This window comes from Bos indicus, chromosome 13 (genome assembly GCF_029378745.1).
Source record: "Bos indicus isolate NIAB-ARS_2022 breed Sahiwal x Tharparkar chromosome 13, NIAB-ARS_B.indTharparkar_mat_pri_1.0, whole genome shotgun sequence".
NCBI classification, from domain to species: Eukaryota; Metazoa; Chordata; class Mammalia; order Artiodactyla; family Bovidae; genus Bos; species Bos indicus.
Genome location: NC_091772.1, coordinates 34484609 through 34505469, shown reverse-complemented (window position 1 = coordinate 34505469; position 20861 = coordinate 34484609). Strand labels below are relative to the sequence as shown.

Below are 20861 nucleotides of genomic sequence, written 5' to 3'. Positions count from 1 at the left end.
CTTCTTGCCCAATAATAAAGGCCCTCAGAGTTATAACAATTATTACTGAGGTTTTTATTTTCCATCTGTGATGATCAAGATGTTTGAGGTAGTGCTTTAGTGTAATGATGAAAGTCAAAGCAACGTGAAAGCACAGGCTCGTTGGCCGTACCTGCCAATTTCCTTCTCTCCCAGTGTCTTTTCCTGTTAACAAGAGAGTCAGATCCTATGCTCCCATCCATGTGTAAGTGGAAAAGTACAGCCAGTAGCCATGCCTCGCAGTAAACCCACATGACTGGAAGTGTGGGAGACCTTCCCAAACCAGTGCTGCTCTGGGCCAGCCTGGGAGCCCCAAGTGGGCTAGGGTGCAGGTCTCCACATGAGCTGGGCGCTCAGGCCTGTGTGTTGATGTGAAAAATTTCCCTGGAGGACCCGTGAGTAGTTCCATAAATACTTTTTTGGGCAACCTGGGACAGATTTAAGCCACTGTAAAAAGGGGAATCAGACTGATTTTATTTATACCAACACGTTGAAACTGAGAATGATGGCCCCCTGAGGAATACACACGGGAGAAGGTGATTAACTAGGTGTTACCTTTGAGTGGTTTGGGCCAAGTGACAGCTGCCTGACAAGCAGCGTTTGTCCTCACGGCGGTGCTGGGTGTCTGACATGGAGGAGGCAGGAGTTTGGCCGGACATACGAGAGGCTTGATCTAATTTCAGCATCACTCTCTGGAGATGATGGAAGGATACAGACGACTTTGAAGTCCAACCAGTTCTGTCTTCAGCCATGTTCTATCCTCAGGACCCAGCTACTCTGCAGGCCTAGCAAATGGCAGATGTTTGACAGGACAGTGAGGCCAGGAGAATGAGAAGGAGGGGGTCATACGCACATCCTTAGGAAAATTGGCCAGACGTGGGCTTCTCAGCATAGGTGAGGAGCTGGGGGGCAGGGAGAAGGGAGGGAGGAGGGGAGAAGAAGGCTGCTGGTTCCAGAAGGTTCCCGCGCCATCAGAATCTGCATCCTCTTCCGAGGACTGGATTTCTGCTGCACTGTTTTATGTGAATTAGGATGAGCAATGAGAGACAATTTCAACCCAAACCCAGAGTCAGTAACTAGTCAATAGAAACGTAAAGAGTTTCTCAGGGTGAGACCCAGCTGGGTGGCAAGGTCCCTGGGTTCCTAAGTGACAGAAACTAAAAAAGAAAAAGGAAAGATGCAATGACAATAAGTAACTAGAATAACACTCTTGAGAGTCCCTTGGACAGCAAGGAGATCAAACCAGTCAATCCTAGAGGAAATCAACCTTGAATATTCATTGGAAGGACTGATGCTGAAGCTGAAGCTCCAATAATTTGGCCACCTGATGTGAAGAGCCAACTCATTGGAAAAGACCCTGATGCTGGGAAAGATTGAGGTCAGGAGAAGGAGGCGACAGAGTATGAGATGGTTGGATGGCATCATCAACTCAATGGACATTAGTTTGAGCAAGTTCAGGGAGATAGTGGAGGACAGGGAAGCCTGGTGTGCTGCAGTTCATGGGGTCGCAGAGTCAAACACGACTTAGCAACTAAACAACAATGAAAAGAAAAAAGAAAAGAAACTTGAAGCTTAGACATTATTTTAAAAAGATACATGTAAAAGACAAGAAAATTAAAGAAAGTCAAAGCTAACTAAGGACCATAAAATAATTGAAACCCAAGAGCTAAGAAACCAAATAGTACAAAGGAATTTAGACAATTAAGAAGTCCTGAGCATTGAGTGGTAATAAACAAATGAGCTACAACCTAATTTTTAAATGAAGGCATCAATAGAAAATAGACAAATCACAAAAGAAGAAATGTTATGACCAATTTTAAAGACTGTTCACCTCCTTAATAAAAAAATTCAAAACAAGATAATGGTGGAATAACTTTGAAAGATTAAGTTGGAAAATACAAAGGTACAAGATAGCTTTCTGTGTTGGCCAGGGCTAGAATGGGGAGGCAAATGCTCTACTGTTTGTGGAGAAAATTGGTGTGATCCCCTTTGGTGGGGTGACCTGGGAATCTGCATTAAGAGTCTTAGAAATATCTTTTGAATCCAAAATATATACATCCAGGAATTTATCTTTAATAAATAATCAGAGATGTAAAGAGAGCTATGGCCTCACCCTTTTCCAAAGGGAACTCGGGAGCCTCCAGGATGCTTCTAGAAGCACCAAAGGCCTTCTTAGTGGCCACAGAGCCTTGGAACTTCCCAGCATTAGTCATCTCTTTGGCTTGAGGCCATTCTTCAGAAGGCCTGCACAATGCAAATCTGGGGAGAGGTGAAGGTTCTTCATCAGGCCCCTGAGAGCAGAGACTCAAGATCACCACAGGAAGGACCACGCAGGGACAGGGAGGGGTGGCTAGTCGGTCTAGGTCAGATTGTGTTTGCTCACTGGTGGGTTATAAGATCAATGTAGTATGAAGGATCCAGAATTAAAAGAAGACATAACAACGCAACATTCAAGATGCAAAATGCATGATTACATAGACTATATTACTTTTAGGAAATCGAACTTTTATACCTGTGGGCCATGGTGTGGGACTGTCAGGCAGCAGTGGCTTGGCTCAGGGGTCAGATGGCTTTTCCCGTCTTCACGTGGCTGAGGCCTTTCCCAGACAATGCCAGCCCAGCTACTGCTTAATCCAGTGAAGCCTTTTTGCAACTGAAAAAAATAAATAAGATGCAGCCAATCATTCTAATAATGCAAAAGGAAGTGTCCCTCCTTCCCAACTCCTGGCACCCCTTTCCTGAAGCCACCTTCCAGAAGACTTCTATGCCTATTACAAGCACACATCTACCCCTTTTTTCCCGCCCTTACTTCCTCCTTTGTAAAAAAGCATCTGAGAGCACATTACACGTATTCTGCACCTTGCTCCCTGCACGAAATACAGATTTTGGCTCATAAACTGCAACTTCCATTTTTCCTCCTGCAGCACAGTATTCCGTCACATGGTGCTCTGTAGCTTTTCAAAACCAGCTCTGATGGACATTTAAATTTAGCGGGTTTAGTTGTGGCACATGGGATCTTCAATTTTCACTGTGGCCTGCGCCTGCAGGATCTTCAGTTGTAGCACTTGGGATCAGTTCCCTGACCAGTGATCGAACCTGGGACCCCTGCATTGGGAGCATGGACCACGCTTAGCCCCTTACACCACTGGACCACCATGGAAGTCCCTGTTTGGTCTTATTAATAATGCTGCCACGAACATCTTCACATAGCTACACTGACTAAAAAAATCCACAAATTAGAAGTTGAGAGTTACATTTTTGGGGGTAGACATACTAAGGACTGATGCCAGGGAGACAGACTTTCAGGTTGTTTAGAAGGACTACTAGGGAGGAATCGGGGTATATAGGAGTTTTTGCAAAACAAGAGCAAAAACAAACCCAGGTTGTCAGAATATCCAATGATGACTGTTAATTGAAGAAAACCAGACATCTCAAGTTAATGAGTTTAGCACTTCTCTCTGTATGGGAAGATGCAAGGTCTGGGCTCACTGAAATCATTCCTTTGATATGCACTTTAGCTGTCTAGGGCCACTATCTTGACTTTCTCCATCCCATCGGGGTGCATCACTGGGGAGGCTGCGGTGGATGCTGGCTTGATGGCTCCAACATCCTTTGCTCACTGATAACGGTGGGTGACTTTCTTTGTCCATATCTGTCTGTGCACTTGTGCAGTGATATCTGTGGGATAGATTCCTACAACTGGAGTCCCTGGATCACAAGATCTGTGCATTTTAAAATGATTTTGACCGACATTGGACATCATTTTGATAGACACAGACATCAAATCTGGTTTGTTCTGTGGCAGTGGTACCAAACTCTTAGTGCCATTCTGGTGCCTGGACTCTGGATCCAGGCTCCCCACTTCCCTTACAGCACCCCACTGGGCCTTTCATCATCAGAAAGTTCCTCCTGCCACGTCTTTACACTGCTGCCCTCCCAACTCCCCCTACCCCAGCGTTTCACATTCAATACCATTCAAAAACCTTAGTCTTCTTGGATATTTTAACTTTCCTTAATTGTAACCGTTATCAAAAAGGCTTGGTTCACTCAGTGTTTTAGGAAAAATTTAATGGTGCTTTAATTTCGATTAGACTAGGAAAAGGAAGTATGTTAGTTTCCTAAGAGCGCACTCTTAGAGATTACTTCCAGAAACAGCCAGAGCTTAGGGAGGGTCCTGGTCTCCTTCGAGGCCAGAATTTTATAGTAAGATCTGCATGACAACTCAGGCAATAATGAGATCAAGTTCACTGCTGTTTCTGAAAATGCCCTTAGAACATCTGACGATAGTCTCTTGGCAACTCCTGGCTGGAGATTAAATTCCTATTTAATGACAGAAGGTAGAATCTTTCATTTTTGAGTAGTACTTAGTGGCTGATTTATCAAAACATAATCTATTATGATGCTAATTGCTTGCAATTTTGTTTCTGGAACATACTAAAAGAGGCAAGAACTGCCATCCAATAGGATGAATTACAGGTGAATTCTTTACGGCTAAACTACCCGCAAGGTGTAGCGGGCAATTTTGAACATGCAAGCAAGTTTCATTGGGGGGAAAAAAACACCCCAAACTTGGGTAAATATTTCACATCAAAATTAGATCAAGTAACCATTACCTCTCTTTTAGTTGTCACATTTGGTTTCCTTCAGTAGATTTTGAATTTTCTCCTAGGGTTAAGGCAACACATTGAAACATTCTCACACTTCAGAGCATGGAAGATGTGATGTACCACTCAGCTAACATCCAAACACAAGTTTAAAATATGCTTGCAAAACCAAGGTTCTACTTTTATTATGGGGATTACCATGACCATGACCAAATATGAGCTACAATAAACATTTCACCTCCACAAGGATCATTCCTGAAGAGGTGGATGTGGTTCAAATATGTATTGGATTGCACTCCAAGCCCAGATAAGCTGCCGATTCTCTAATGTCAGGGAAGTCAGTATAAAGTTGAAGCTAAAAATCTGTTAAATCCCACTTCATCCTTACTGGGGCCCTTTTTCTTAGAGCTCAGTGCAAAGGAGGGGAGTCTATAAAATACGTACCTAACAAAGCATGTCAGCAGCTTGAATGGAGCAAACCAGTCCAGATCTGAGAATTCCAATAAATAAATGAAGCCGAGCATTTATTGCCAACAACCCTGTTACTGGGGCCACAGAAAACTGGAGCTGGGCAGCTTGGAGGCGGGAGGGAGTGTGGAGCCGGGAAGACAATGGAACGCACCCAGGTTGGATTATTTACGGCGTGGTGATGAAGAGACAGCTTTCCATATGAGGAGCAGCTTAAGAGAGGAGACGCAGAGCTCGAGCCGGAAGAGGCCCAGAGAAAGAGAGAGAAACAAAAGGGGACATGAATAAAAGTGACAGCTAATAAAACAATACAAATCTAAACCACTGTAACTTTCAGAAATAATTTAGGGCCAAAATAAAAAGAAAAAAATAATTCTCGTTTTGTTGGCTCCAGGACAACTTTCCAAGAAGCAAAAGACATTTAAGTGAAATGAATGTGCTGCTTTTAAGACCAAATTTGCCTCTGTGCCTTCCTGGCTGTGAGTTCAGGAGCTCCTGAAGCTGGGTTTAGTCATAGAAAGGGAAAGGGGTGATTGTGTTGCTGTTGCTCACATATCCATTGTTTCAACAAATATCATGCAGTGTTCCTTGTTATGTGCTGAGCAAAGACACAGTCCCTGCCCTCAGGAGGTTTATGGTCCAGCATGGGAACATGACAAGTCCATTGTCAAGATCAGGACACTGGGTGGGGTCTGTGCTGACAGCTGGATCAGGGCCAGGGGAGGCCATAAAGGGAATATGTGGCCGACGTGCAGCTTGGAATAGAAATAATTCAGTGACTTTTGCCTCTTGGTACTGATTAAAAGGGCTTCGTTGTGGCTCAGACCATAAAGAATCTGCCTGCAATACGGGAGACTCAGGTTTGATCCCTGGGTCTGGAAGATCCCTTGGAGGAGGGCATTGCAACCCACTCCAGCATTCTTGCCTGGAGAATCCCGGTGGACAGAGGAGGCTGACTGGCTATAGTCCATGGGGTCACAGAAAGCTGGACAGGCCTGAGCAACTAACATTTTCACTTATTTCACTGATTAAATAGACACTTACCAAACTTCCATGTGATCCAAATCCCAGTCTGATTATTTAAAAATTAAAATGCACTTTTTTAAAGATGCAGATTTCTGCGGTTCTCCATTGTTTTTGTCCTTGAATTCTGGACAGGAGGCTGACCTGAGCTGTTTTACATGATCCTTCTGGGGCGTTACATACCTCTTCCTGGAAGTTAGGCCAAAAGAATAATAAATATCAGCCACCACTTACTCCCTGGCCGGAGTATATGCCTGACGTTTTACATGTGTGGCCTTGACCATTCACCACGGATGCCTCGAGGTGGGGTCACGGCTCCTATCTTACTGGAGGGGTAGTAGAGCCCAGAAAGGTAAGTCCTAGGCAGTGAGCCTCATGGCACCTTCCAAATGCTACTGGCTTTGGTTTCTGTACATAGGCAGGGATGCACCAGCAACACGGCTGCACCCTAGGAAGGCTTATCAGGCAAGGCCTCCGCCTGGCTGGTCAATTTGAGCTGATGCCAAAGTTCTTTTTTCTATCCTGGCTGCACGAGGTTTTCGATCGTCATTGCGGCACGCGGGATCTAGTTCCCTGACTAGGGATCGAACCTGGGCCCCCTGACTGGAAACGTGGAGTCCCAGCCACCGGGCCACCAAGGACGGCCAACCTCCAAAGTTCTTTAGCTAAAATATTCCCTCTTTTCTCCCACCTCCTCAGTCAGACGCCCTCTTCTCAGAATTCCCATGGAGGAAGTGTCACCATTAAGGGCCAGAGACTCCTTGGTGGTACTGGGCTACTCCCAGTGTAACTCAGGGAGCACCCTGATGAGAAGGGGAGCCTGGCCGAGGACTTCACGATAAGCCAACTGCATCTCCCCAGCGGCATTCTTGGCCCCGTCCTAACCTAACCCTCTCTTTCTTTCCAGAGGCTGTCTAAGCCCTTGCTGTCTCACCCTCACTGCAAGAATATGGGCCACAGGTGAGAGAGTCCCTGCGACTTCGGGGACTTCGATTTTACATACGGGGTGGATGTACTCTGTCCCCGCACCTTTGCCCCCACCATCCTCCAGACCCGTCCTCTGCCCGAGGCCTTCTTGGCCAGTATTTCAAAAACACTGCTTAGAGGGGCTGAAGAGCCACTTTAGAGCTAAACTCAAGTTTCTTGGTTTGAACTCAAGTAGTATTCATGGTAGATCTCATTTTTTACTGTTTTCGAGACCACTCTTCCAAAAACAAACTAGATGCTGTGCTGAATGGTAAAGTTGTCCTGTGACTGAGTTCTTAAACCACACAGCATAGGTCTGATATTATCTAAGACCAGGTAGAGCGTGATCGATGGTGGTGGTGGTCTGTTATGACCCAGAGGGGTAGAATGGGGAGTGGGTGGGAGAGAGGCTCAAGAGGGAAGGGATATGTGCATACTTATGGCTGATTCACACTGTTGTACAGAAGAAACTAACACAATATTGTAAAGCAATTATCCTCCAATTAAAAATAAACAAAATGAGACACTAAGAAAGATAACTTAAGATCTACTAGCTCGTCAATTAGAATTTAGTTCTTCCTCGGTTTAGATAACTTCCTTTAACACAGAAAACTGTTATGACTCTGCCCTGGCCCAGCCTTGGGCACTGGGCTGGCCACGAGTATGGCGCTTTCAGCCAAAGGCTGGGACGTGAATGGCTTGAGAGCTCCAATTCCCCCATTCCGAGAAAACAATTTTGCAGTCAGGATGGCCAGAGACTTCCGACAGTGATTTTTCTGATTCTAGTTAATATCCTAGGAATTTAAGAGGCAATCATTTACTCTTGACTTTCAAAGAGAATCTGAGCTTGAAAGGCACAGTTACATCTAAAACTGACAGGTGAACGACAGCACTTCCTGGGGAGGGAGGAGAGGCAGCTCACACCTCGGCATCTGGGCTGAAGCACCCTGTTCATTCCTCGGGTTGTAAATTTTCTGCCTCAAAAGACCTTTTGAGAATAACTCTTTACCCAAAAAAGTGGTCTCTCTATTAGCTGAAGTCCTAAAAAATGTCTGATGACTTTGATAGGGAGCACTTTGTCGGTATAAAGACTTACTGGCATCTCATCTTCAGGGGAATGTGCTTTTAAGAAAACAGAATTTTAAAAAGTCAAAGTCCTGAAAACATGGATTTTCAATTATGATAGATGAGAACCTTATTAATTATGCTGCTCCATGGCATATTCAAATAAACCAGAGAATTTGATACAGATCAACAGTATGTCAGGGTTGAGACTGAAATGTTTTGCCCACTGGAAATTTATCACATTAATCTACTTAAACAGAAAATATGTGAATGAACACAGGACACACACACACACATAAACACATATTTTTGCTAAAAACTGTATCTGAAGGACAGCCTAATAGACCTCATTTCAGTCTGCAAATTTATCTTTTTATTGAATTTGAAATAAAAGTCAGAGGACATAGGATTTTCAAATAAAACTGTATATGTTAGAAAAATATGCATCAAGAGCATATGTACATACATATTCTATAATAAAATAAGACTATGTACAAAAATCACTTCTGCTACTTAATGCTGATCGTAACTTTTTGGATTTTGGTGTTTAAGCACCTCCACGAAACAGAGGCAGCTGAGAGCGCACACCTCTTCCTAACTCCTGACCCCGTGTTTCATTTTCCGGTTTTGCTGGAAAGTTGGACAACTCCCTGGCTGGAGAGCGTGCTGAAAATTGTCCACAGTTTGGGGGGGTCCTCACACTTGTGCTGCCGCTCCCAGTGCAGAAGTAGCTCTTCTTTGCTTCCTAGTATCTGCACACAAAGGACACAGTTAAAGCCAGACTGGGGCAGGGGGAGGGCAGCCTGGGGGCCAGGACACTTGGGGCCCTGGGGGTCGCCTCTGGGCTCACTGGGTCCTGGCTGGGCTCGTTCCTGTTTCGTGAGGGTTTCCACGTTGTTCTGATGATGGAGGTACAGTTGTCTTTTCAGTCTGGGGACTGCACAGAGCTCCACAGCTGAGGGATGATGCCTGAGCAGCTTCCTTCTCTCAGGACGTTTCCAGAAAGGAGCAGCCTGTTTAGTTAGTTCTCCGTGAGCTGGTCTGCTTCCGGAGGAGGGTGAGCTCTCCTCTGGCAACTGGCCTTGGATTTCCTCACCATGAACAGAAAGCAGGTGGAACTTGATTTCAGCCAGAGACTGAGCAGTGATCTGACAGCGACCACATCTGATCTGGAACCCGGCCTCGTCATTCTGGTTCATTAGGAGGTCTTCTTCCAGGCTGGACTTGGTCTCCCTGGAAACGGGGGAGAGAATGTGTCAGACCTCACTGAAAAACTTCTCCTAACAGCTCCTGGCCTTCTGGGCTCTAAGACATATACACCATGCACCAAAGAGGAGGTTGAAGGCAGGGAGAGTAGAGACCGTGTGGGAGACAGAGGCCCCGGAGAAGGTCAATGTCAGGCCTGTGTGGTGGGGCCTCACACCTCCCAGGCTGGCAGGGCCACTTCACAAAAGGGTCCCCCTTTATGCATCTCCTCCAAGAGCTAACTGTTCTTTGGTTACCATGGCAACAGGTGTGCCCACCAGGAGAGCAAGAGGTACCAAGTGTTGCAGGAACCCACTGGGTCCAGCTGAGATGACTGTCCCCACCTTCCTAACCCCAAGCACCCAATGCACTTTGCACAGTTTACCTAAAAATCAAACGGACTCCATTAACCACTCAGAAGTGAGGTTTCTTTGGGGGAGGTGGCTATGTACCTTAGGAAAAGGCACAGGTATCTAAAAGGGAATGGAAATGCATAAAGAGACACAGAGAAACTCCAGAAAAGCCGGGAAGAAACAGGACTGGTGTAGCTTATTTTTAGTGACTATGAGAGACTGAGCTGAAAGTGAACAGAAAGCATTGAGAACCATCAGAACAACTGGTGATGATGAGGGACCGAGGTTCTAAAGTGCTGGGAGACGTTTGATGTGCATGGTACTGATGTGCATGCATCTTACAGAAACCCCCTCCATCACTCAGAGCAAAAGGGACAGACTGAGGGTGCTTCCTTGATTTACTCAGGACTCTCTGACCCACCTGACAGGCTTTCAAATGATTCAGCTGCCTTGTTTACAGTGCTGGAAAAAAGCACCGCACAGGCAACCATGTAGGAGACAGCTTACCTGGCCTCAGGGGGAAACAGACCAAGTGCTGAGGGGCAGGTCTGCCCTGGACGGGCTGAGTCCCCACCAGCTGGTATGCCAGTTTTGGGGCAAATGATGCTCTTTCAATATACATTCTGTGGGCATAAAAGTTTGGGGGAAATTACTCGTCAAAAGGACCATAACCATAGATGTTAAGTTACTCTTCCATATTTCAGATGCAAAATTAATCTCATGCCCGAATGTCTCCAGCATCCCTCAAGCTGGCCCTTGTGCCCTGGCTGATGGAGAATGAAGCTGGTCAAAAATCATGAATGATCAGAGACCAAAGAGAAATGAGGCCATTCCTCACAGAACAGAGGTTAAGTGGTAGCAGTTAACTTCGGAAATCTTAATCTGAGGGCTGTCTTTCCAAACTCACCTTCCGGAATGTGGGATCCGACCCTGATCTGGAATCTTAAAGTTCCTTCTGGCCAGCACCCCGCATCGTACTCACCTGTCCACCAGTCCCTCCACCTCACAAGGGGTCTGCTCTCTGGTCCTCGGCAGGTCCCCTGGCTGCGGCTCACAGGGGGAGGGCTCGGTGCTGATGGCCACACCGTGCACCTCTTTCAGGTGGCCGAAGTACACTCTGACGTGGCCGAACACCTTGGCGCAGAACTCGCAGCACACAAGCTTCCTGGGCCGGGAATCCCCATGGTGCAGCCGCACATGCGCGCTCAGGCTGCCCCGTCGCTTGTACACCTTTCTGCAGAGCCGGCAGCTGTAGGGCCGGCTGTCCGGGGATGCGCTCGTGTGCTCGCGGAGGTGCTGCTTGCACGGGAAGGGGTGGTCACACACGTGGCACTTGTGCCAAGTCTTCCTGAGGCCGGAAAACCCATTTCTGAAGGCAGAGTCTGGCTTTGGGGGCTGGCCGTCCTCCTTCCAGTCCAGATGGTTGGGGGCCAGGGAGTGATCGAAAGACATGTGTCCCAGGCTCCCGGGTGGCGGGGGCTGGAGGGTGGCTGGGGGCAAGGCCAGGGCTGGCAGGACCGGGACAGGTTTGGGCATGATGCTCCGGTATTTTTTCACGGCCTCCGGTTTTTGGTCCCTGGATTCTTGGGGCTCACTTTTGACTCTTGCTTTGCTGTCTTTACAACTAAGGACACATTTCCACCTTTTCCCCTGAAATGTCAAAAGTTCGTCTGGGCCCTTGCGTTTTCTTCCTCTTCTCTTCGCTGTCTCACCGTTCAGTTTTGTTTTATGGTTAAGGTCGGGCTTGGTGGCTTGACAGAAGGCACTGTTGCCGGGGCTCTGCCCAGGAGCCGGTGGGGCAGGTCCCCTGTCCCCCACCTGTGGGGCCGCACTGAAGCCTTCCGGGATGGAGGGCGTCTGGTCTCGGGCAGTCCTGAGCCCAGGGAAGGGGACATGCGCAGTGTTCACGGTGGCTCCGCTCCTGTAAACCTGCGTGGTCTTCACTCTCGAGTAGGGCAGGATGGGCAGTTTACCTCTGGGGACGGAAGAGGGCACCTGGACCGCGTTTCCAATGACGCCTGGTGATGACAAAATGGCTTTGGTGGCATCGACCGGTTCTTGAGGTTTTTCACTGGCAACAGCAGAAGGTTTCCTGGGGGTTTTCTTGCTTGGAACTTTCGCTCTTCCTGAACTCTTCTGGAGGCCCTGCTCGGCGGAAGGCTCCTCTGGTGTGGCCAGTGCTGGGGTGGCAGGAGGAGTCCAACCTCCATGGTTGCTGGTCCCTGGAGGCCCGGGGTCTTGGTGGCCACTCCTGTTGGTCAGCGCAGCTGGGGCTTGGTCTGGTGCCACCTTGGGTGGGTTGGGCTTGTGCGGGGGCTCAGGATGCTCAGGTGGGGGAGGGGCTGCTTGGGTTTGGGCAGATTTGCTGCAGCCCCTCTCGAGCTCTGGCTTCTTTCTGACTCCTTTGCCAGGTCTCGGGGGCTGGTACCGGGGGATGGGCAGCTTTAGGTTCTCGGGCAGAGGCATCCGGGGTTTCTGGATCGGCTGAGCTGAGGCCACGTGCGGCAGAGCGATCAGCGAGAAGGTCCCTTCCTGGCCGGCCACCTGCATCAGCGCATAATTCTGTGGGGGCATCCCCAGGGGCTTGGAGCCGAGGGAAGGGCCTGGATTCGCCTGATCAGAGAGTGAAGGCACCGGGCCCGGCAGCACTCTGGGTGCCAAGACTTGGGGCGCAATCTTTGGAGCGATGGTTCTAAATTGACTCTTATTCTGCAGGCCTTTCCCGCTGTGAATCGCCCCAGGAGGGATATTTGGTTCACCTGCAAGGACAACACAACATAAAAAGGCACTCTGGAGTCACTGTCCTGTGCTGAGAGCACAGGTAAGCAACCAACCATCTCCTCTGCCCGGAAGCATCCCTGCACCCAACCTTGCCCATGGGTGCAGAGCTAGTGTTCCTCAAGATGGAGGTCAGCTCCTGCCCACCTTTCCAGGGACTCATGACTGTTATTCTCCAGGGTTCCACGGCCCTTGTCATAACACTCACCACTTTCCACAGTAATTTATATTTGTTCATCTCTACTACAGAACACAGAGCATCCTGAAAGCTGGGACTGTCTTTGTATTTTGCAAGTCCATCCTCCCTGTTGACCTCACTCCAATTTATTTTTACAGGCCAGTGCTCCCCACCCTGTCCCTGAGCTCTGGGCTACATCCCCTCTGGCATGTTCTACTGCAGACTCTTATTTCTTTCATATAAATGTCTTGCTTTCCCTATTAAACTTATGCTCTGTGAGCACAAAGCCCATATTGGATCCCACTGTATCTTTGTTAGGAAACAAACGTTTCTTGTACCAACCTCCTTTCTTACTCGGTTTTAGGACAAATTTGACCCACTGGCAGCGCCATCTGTCCTGCACACAGGGATGCATGCCAGACTGAATGCTGGCTCTGTGGCTGCTTCCCCGTGTGACTTGTGAATTTCTTCTCACACCTCTCAAACTGTTTATGTGTGCTTTTACAATCACCAGTATTAAAAAAGTTGATGTGACACCTTACACACATGTTGGAAGAAAAACAAAAAGATACAGAGTGATAAGTAAAGACACAGAGACAACATAAAAAATACATGGATCACACAAAAAGGGCCTTCCAGGACACCGATGGGAACAATTTTAACTGACAGGCTAACACTTCATATTTGAGATTTATTAGGCTGACCCAAAAAGCCATGATTACCGCTCTGAGGGGACAATTATGGAAACATTTCCATGCACTGCTTCTAAGGACTGAATCATTGGTTTTCTCCCCTAAGGCCTCAAGCTCCTGAGTCCTGGCTGCAGAAGAACTTCTCATTTCTGAGTACCTCGTATCAGTCAGCTTGTGTTTTCCAGGTATCCACACTTTTCTAGAGATGGCTGCCACCCATGGTTTTTTTCTGAAACCACTGGGGCCAGATGTGCTTTGGAATTTACAGTTTCAAATTTTAAAAAAGTAATAAATGCTTACAGCAGATGTTACATAACACCTTGCAGAGTCTGCATAATACCCCAAATTAAACCTATTACCACTTCTGTAGTGAAATATATGGGCATTCACAAGGTGGGGGCAGGGGGGGAATGATTTTTAAAGTTCTTATTTCAGTTTAGGCTTTGCCTCTGAATGTGTTTTAATATCCAACTTTTGATAACATTTTCTGTTTTCAGAGTCTGTTAAATTTTGGAGTTATAGGAAGAGGATCGAAGAACTATTTGTTTAGGAACTACCAAGGGTATAAAGGGCTTCCCAGGTGGCACACTGATAAAGAATCCACCTGCTCAATGCAGGAGACGCAAGAGATTCGGGTTCAAAGATCCCCTGGAGTAGGAAATGGAACTCACTGTAGTATTTTTTTCTGGAAAATTCCATGGAGAGAGGAACCTGGTGGGATGCAGTCCATTGGGTTGCAAAGAGTTGGATACAACTGCCTGCTACTTCATGCCATGTCATGTCATGTCATGTCATGTGAAAGGTATAAAGATGAAATGATACAGCTTTTCCCTTAGTTTGCTGGCAATCTGATGATTTTAATCACCTTGATTTTAATGTCTACAGTGAGCGAACTAACAATTTTAGCACAAAAATGATTTTTTTCAGCAAATATGTACTGACTGATCACCTTATTCTAGACAGTAATCACTGTTTGATGAAGAAAAAGTATGCTAGAAACATATTTCACATAGTATTATAGCATACATTAGAGGAAGAAGGGAAAAGACTTGTGTTAAGGTTGGAAAAATTAGACAAGGATAATTATGTAATCTGTTGTTTTCCTTTTTGGCTTTGTGACCATGAAGTTCATGGGTAAACTGACTAGTTGATCACCTCACAATAGTCACCTAAACTGATTGGCTATATCTGCTTCATCTTCCTGCATAATTTAATTCATTTTTAAAGTTCTATTTCCACAGCTTTTAAATTTAAACATCTTTCATGTTAAACCTCCTTTTAACTTTTTAGAAGAAGTACTGAAGTAAGCTGTAAATAAATACATTAAACCAGGATTGAGAGAGTTTACAGAGAGCTTAAAATTATTGACAGCTTTTGGTTGCCAAGTGACAAAGCTTATTAAGTAATTATACTGACAGTCACAATGGTCTTTGCATCTATACAACCTATCGTGGAACAGGGAACACTGGGTGATTTCTATTTAGTTCCTACTCCTAAGTGATGGAATACACAGTATTTATAGCAAGAAGAGCTGGAAGAAAGGCTATGCTGGCCTTAATTAGTCTCAAGTCCGCTTGAAATACAATATGTGACAATAATGCATTGCAGCACAAGACACCTCACTTGTCTGCTCAAGTCTGTCCAATTGGCTCTTCATCTCAGACTGCAGCCTAAGTCCTTGCAGGGGCCTCAAGGGCCTGGAGCCCTGGGCTCCTGGAAGTGCTCCAACCTAGTTCCTCCCCAGGTTCTCTCCAGGCACAGCAGCCTTGCTGCTGATCCTCACAGGGGCCACACACCTGAATCCCAGAGGGTTTACACCTGCCACTCTCACCACCCTGACTTGCTTCTCTAGATCATCCCCAGTAAGGGCTGCAGCATTTCCTTCAAGTTTTGCTCAAATAGCCTCTTCATGGTGAACTCTTCTCTTAGTAAAGAGAAGAGCCTTAGTAAACCTGTAGCCCCGTTCTGAACTCCCTGCCCCACTTCCCATTTCCATCTCCTCCAGCACACTCGCTCCATCTCATGGATTACATTATGGTCTGCAGTCCCCATCCCACACCCCCTCCACAAAAGTGAATTCCTTGATGATGGGGAGTTTATTTACCTCTTTAGGGCCTGGAAAAGGGTTACAGATACACTCAGAAATCTGATAATTACTTGTAAAATTTATAAGTGATACTTGTAATAAAGTGATCAGTAAATGAAAGAAAAACACAATTTAAAGGCAAACTGAAAATTGCCATATTACTTTGAAAATTAAAAAAAGAAATAGAGAATAGATCTCTGGAATACTTTTTTTCAATTTAACTTGCCCACCATCAGAATAAGGATAGCACCATGAATTTTTTAAAAAAGAAGGAAAACAAACAAACAAAAAACCTTTTAAAGTTAAAGGGGAGAGGTGAGGCCAAATGACTAACCATCTGAGGAGGTAATAAGAGAGAATGGTAAATGATGCTATTGGGGTACAAAGAAACAAGCAAGCTCTGAAGAAGAAATTACTTTAAAGAAAACAGACACACAAAGAGGGGAAAAGAAGGGGATTAGAGAGAAAAGAGGAGGAAGCTAGAAGAGGAAAAACTGACCCTCAGAGCAGAGAATGGCTCTGTCAGTGTGACGAGGAGCAGAAATAACAAAGAACAAAAGATGCAGCTGAAGCAACAACTGGTGGTCAAGGTCACCTCAAAGTCCCCAAAGACTTCAGCTGGGAAGGGGCTCCCCAGGTTTTATGACGGAGTATAAGAAAGCAATCTTCTGACAGTTAAGGTTCCTAGCAATGAAGCCAGCTATATTTATTGAGCTGCTCCAGAAGGGAGGGAGAGGGCTAATTATGATACATTTAAAGTAGATATGCTTCAACGAATCTTCAGAAGTTCCTATATTACAGTGGAAATAAAATCTCACATGAAGACCAATGACAGTCACAGGAAAAGGAAGCTGATTGTGGTCCCGGAGCAAAGGAAACTTTAGGGTAACTGCAATCCCAGCATGGGAGAATACCGATTGGTGAGCAGCCTGGGATGACAGAGCCCGGGGTGACAGGTAAGGGGCCTGCCACACAGTCAGTTTTCCCCAGGTTCCCTGAAATTCAAAGAGGTAGATCCTGGGGGTAGAAAAGTGTATCAATTAGCCTCATGATCAATAATCAGAAGAAATCTGTGGGGTGAAAGGATAAGGCCTTACAGGATAAACTGAACTTACTCACACTTGCCTGGATCTGTTGGGAATTCCATACAGATGGAATAGGTGTGGAACAGATCATGACGGTGATGTTGAGTCCCTTCTCCCAGAATCATTAATGATGAGGTGATAGGGAATGAAATGATGCATTAGAAGAAAATCATAGCAGGAAAAAGAGGGCAAGGCCATAAAAATAGAGGGGAAAACTCCTTAGGAATTACTCAAATGTTCAGCAAGAGGGTACTAATACAATAGCCAACCATGCAACAGAAACAAAGTACTAATACAGGTACAAATACAACAGTCAGCCAATCAGGCAATGGGATACTAAGCAGCAGCAGAAAAGAAGAATGAGTTAGACTGATACATAACACTCTCCAAGGTGTGAGATACTATCACTTGGATATTTTTTTTAAAGTAGTGAGAGACACACACAAACTAATCCCCGTGTATACACAGAACATCTCTCAAAGGAAAGCAAAGAAACTAGTCTTGGGGTGTGGCCTTTGGGGTAAAGGCACAGTGGTGGGGGTAACTATAGGGTAGGATGAGATGAATGCATATTTTCCACTGAATATTCGCTATGCCTAGCACAGAGAAGGTACCTATAAATATTTGTTGAATGAATGAAAGGCAAATGAAAGTTTCCTTTTTGGATCCATTTTGCAGAAGGAGTATCTCTGGGGATGTTGGTGATGGGTAAGTGTGTGTCTGTTCATAAATGACTATGTCCAGATGTCAGAGAGAACATTTCAAGTTTTTCCTTTCCTTGCCTACTTAAGGATAAGAATTGCTAGTGGTTAAGAGAAGTAATTGAGTCATCTGACAGGCAGTGCATCACCACCCCTCAAGGTTCAGTCCTGGGAAGCATCAGAGCTCATTATCTCCCAAGGACAACTGAAGTGCTGAGAACCATCTCTCCCAACATTTGGCTCCTTAAAATAAAACAAGGCAGGGGCTTCCCTGGTGGTCCAATGGTTGGGACTTCACCTTCCAATGAAGGGGTGCTGGTCAGGGAGCTAGGATCCCTGACATGCCTCGAGGCCAAAAAACCAAAAACATGAACCAGAAATGATATTGTAAGAAATTCAATGAAGACTTTAAAAGTGATCCACAATAACAACAACAAAATCTTAAAAAACGTAAAACAAAGCGATTTGCAATAAAGGTCAGTTTGCTATAAAACCACAAGTTTTTTTTTTTTTAAAGGAGTTTGAACAACAAGAGTGTTTAGAGAAGCTGAAAATGCCATGAAGTTTTTTAAAACACTGAAATGGTACGATTGTAGCAAGTCTTTCTCAGCTATGCGGCTGCAACAGTGGTTTATCCCACGACACATTTACAAGGCCTCTCTCCCAGATGGTGTGATCTAAAACCCCTCACCTGTCACCTACTAAATCACAGATTTCAGAGAACTGTGCACTAAATGGTAAGTCGAAATTTCCACTGACATTCATCATTTCTGGAAATCCTGCGAAATTACCCATAACACAGTTAAAGAGGCTCACAGGACTCCCAGGTACTAAACATGGACTTTTATTAACTGGAAACATGAAAGGCTCACTCAGTAAAATTAATTTTTCACAATTCTACAATGCAAATACTTAGTATTACGATTTTATATGTGGGCTGTTTTTAATATGTTAAGTGTATTAAAAATAATTATTTTGAAGAGTGACATTTACAGTCGGTGAGAATTTGATCTAACTGTGGATTAAAGGAAAACGAGGTGGTAGTGAGTCCTTATTATGGTCTAGAATCTGTGCTGGGTCTCTTAAGTGAATCCTTATGCAAACTCTACAAATAAGTATTACTGTCCCCCTTAACAGATTAAGCAAAAAGAGCTTGAGGAAGTTAAGTAACAGCTGAAGTCCATATCCATCTGATTCTAATGTGGACAATGGGCTTCTACTTCTTCATCCTCCCCTCAAGAAGGGGAAAATTTTTAGGCTTCCTTGGTGGCTCAGTGGTGAAGAATCTGTCTGCCATTGCAGGAGACACAGGTTTGATTCCTTATCCAGGAAGATCCCACATCCCAACTAAGCCTGTGGGCCACAACTACTGAACCGGTGTTCTAGAGCCTAAGAGCCAAAACTACAGAAGTCCATGCCCTAAGGGTCATGCTCCGCAACAAGAGACGCCACTGCAATGAGAAGCTCGCACGTCACAACTAGAGAGTAGCCCTTGCTTGCCACAGCTAGAAAAAAGCCTGTGCAGCAATGAATACCCAGCACAGCCAGAAATAATAAACAAATAAATGAAGTTAGTTAATAAAGTTAATTAATTGAAAAGGGGGAAAGTATTTACAAAATTGCCCTTAACTCCAAAATATATGATACTTTACAGTATATTATAATTTATATATTATATTAAAATATAGTATTATCTCTAAATTTTAAGGAGGGGGGGAAAAATTTGAAAGTAGAAATGGCTTGTCATATCCCCAAACTTCAATGACCATTAAAAGATTCTTTCCAACAGCCCACTAATTAGAGAACTGATGAAAAACTAAGAGGCACTTGAAGCAGATATTCAAAGTTGAGTTTACCAATTATTAACCATAGGATTCTGAGGAATCCAATAAGGCGGCCAGCTATTTGTCTGGAGCAAGGACCAAGTGGGTCCTGCGTGCATCTCCTCCACCAGGTCTAACTGATGGGTGTGGCTGCACGTGAGAGGCAGCAGAGGGAAGATGCAGGTCAGTGGTCCATGAGCCCACAGCCAAGCTAGCCTCATCCGGCTGCTTCACAACATGCCCCTGTACAGACAGTGTTAAGAGACAAGCACATGAGGCAGGCGGTTCTCCAACAGCTGCAAATAACTCACTTCCTGATTTCCACCCGCAGAACCAAGGCGCAGGGTGCTGCTTCTGAACAAAGTTGCTCCCACTCGACCCTTGGCTGGTTTGGACACGGTTCCACCATCACTCCATCTAGGGAGACACCGAGGTCCATGGCTAAGTCCAGAGCAGAGAACAGGTAGAGAAAGAGGGTCCCTGCTCTTGACACAGGGCTCCCTGGCTCTAGGCCCAGAATAAGAGTGCTGCCAAGCACTCTTGGCCACAAAAGAGCCCAAACTTTTAGGGCTTGTTTAGGTTTTAATTGTATTAAACTGAGAAACTCTATTTTCAGTTTTATTGCTTGGCATCCCTGTTCTCCCTCTCACTTGGCTTTCCAATAATAAGTTCCAGTTGGGGTTCAAACTGTTTCCCAGGATGGTCTCTGGTTAAAACCAGTATGGTGAAACCCTGGAGAAGTCCGAGATGAAAGAAAGGCCTCTGAACATGGGGGGAGCTCAATTTAATTTTGTTGAAAAACCCATAAACACGTGGAGCCATCGCCCACTGGCTCCCCCAGGCACCTCCAGGCTCTGCGGCGCCATCCACAGGGCTGTGTTGAGTGCTGGCAGGAGAGACAGTGCTGTAAAGCATGCTGGCAGCATAGGCACAGTGTTCTTTGTTTCTGAGGATTCAGGATGCCAAGACCACTCTAGTCTACACATCCACAGCACTCAGACTTCACAGAATCACTCTACTAGGACCCCTAGTTCAGGAAATCCGACACTGTATGAGAAAGCAAGACAGTCCCACCTGGTGATCTTGTTTCCTGAGTCCATCCTCCTCGGTACACTTGCCCTTGCTGAACTGAGGTCCCAGCCAGCTCCCTTCCCTCCCCTCTTGCAGCCACCCCAGGGATGTCCTGGCACCTTCCATTCAGCATGGGCTTTGAGAGCTGTCTTGCTCATCATCGCCTAGCTTAGCAAGGAAGAGAATTCTTTTCTGAGCACAGGAGATCCTTTTCTTTCCTAGCACTATTCAATGCTATTTCTTCAACATTAATCCAATGATAAGGCATATTTCATGTGTCAGGTACTGTGCAAAATACTTTGGATGCATTATCTCCTTTAATCCCCACAATCCACTGAGTTAGGGATTACTGTTCATGTGCATTTTATAGATACAGATTTCAAAGCCAGCAGGTAACAGACTGGAATTCAAGGCTTGGCCCAGGTGACACCAAAGGCTCTTCCCAGTTCTACCTGCTGCCTGGAAGCTGTATCCATGGTAATGACCACCATCATAGTCTCCAGTGGGAAGACCATGGGTTTGGGGGTTCAGACAGATGTGGGTTCAACTCCTGTCTCTGTCTCATAGTTTAGGAAAGTCACTCACTCTCAGCCTGAGTGTTCTTATTTATAAAGTGTGCATAATTGTATCTGGTTGCTGTCAGGATTAAATGAAAAAAGTATCCATAAACGTGCCAGGGTGGGGCCTACCACACGTCAGTTTCGC

General features: G+C 45.7%; 1 protein-coding gene across 17 annotated transcripts in view; it reads right to left on the bottom strand.

Moving 5' to 3' along the window:
• Window positions 1-471: 471 nt before the first annotated feature.
• ZNF438 (zinc finger protein 438) overlaps window positions 472-20861 on the bottom strand; it is a 216643-nt gene continuing 196253 nt past the window's right edge. For all 17 annotated transcript variants that reach the window (XM_070800930.1, XM_019973152.2, XM_070800929.1 and 14 more), the window contains 4 exons: window positions 10725-12501; window positions 5067-9377; window positions 2531-2671; window positions 472-803 (listed from right to left, as the gene is read on the bottom strand). In XM_070800930.1, coding sequence (XP_070657031.1) covers window positions 8759-9377; window positions 10725-12501 — 2396 coding nt within the window. In that variant the 3' untranslated portion in view covers window positions 472-803; window positions 2531-2671; window positions 5067-8758. The remainder of the gene's footprint in view (window positions 804-2530; window positions 2672-5066; window positions 9378-10724; window positions 12502-20861) is intronic.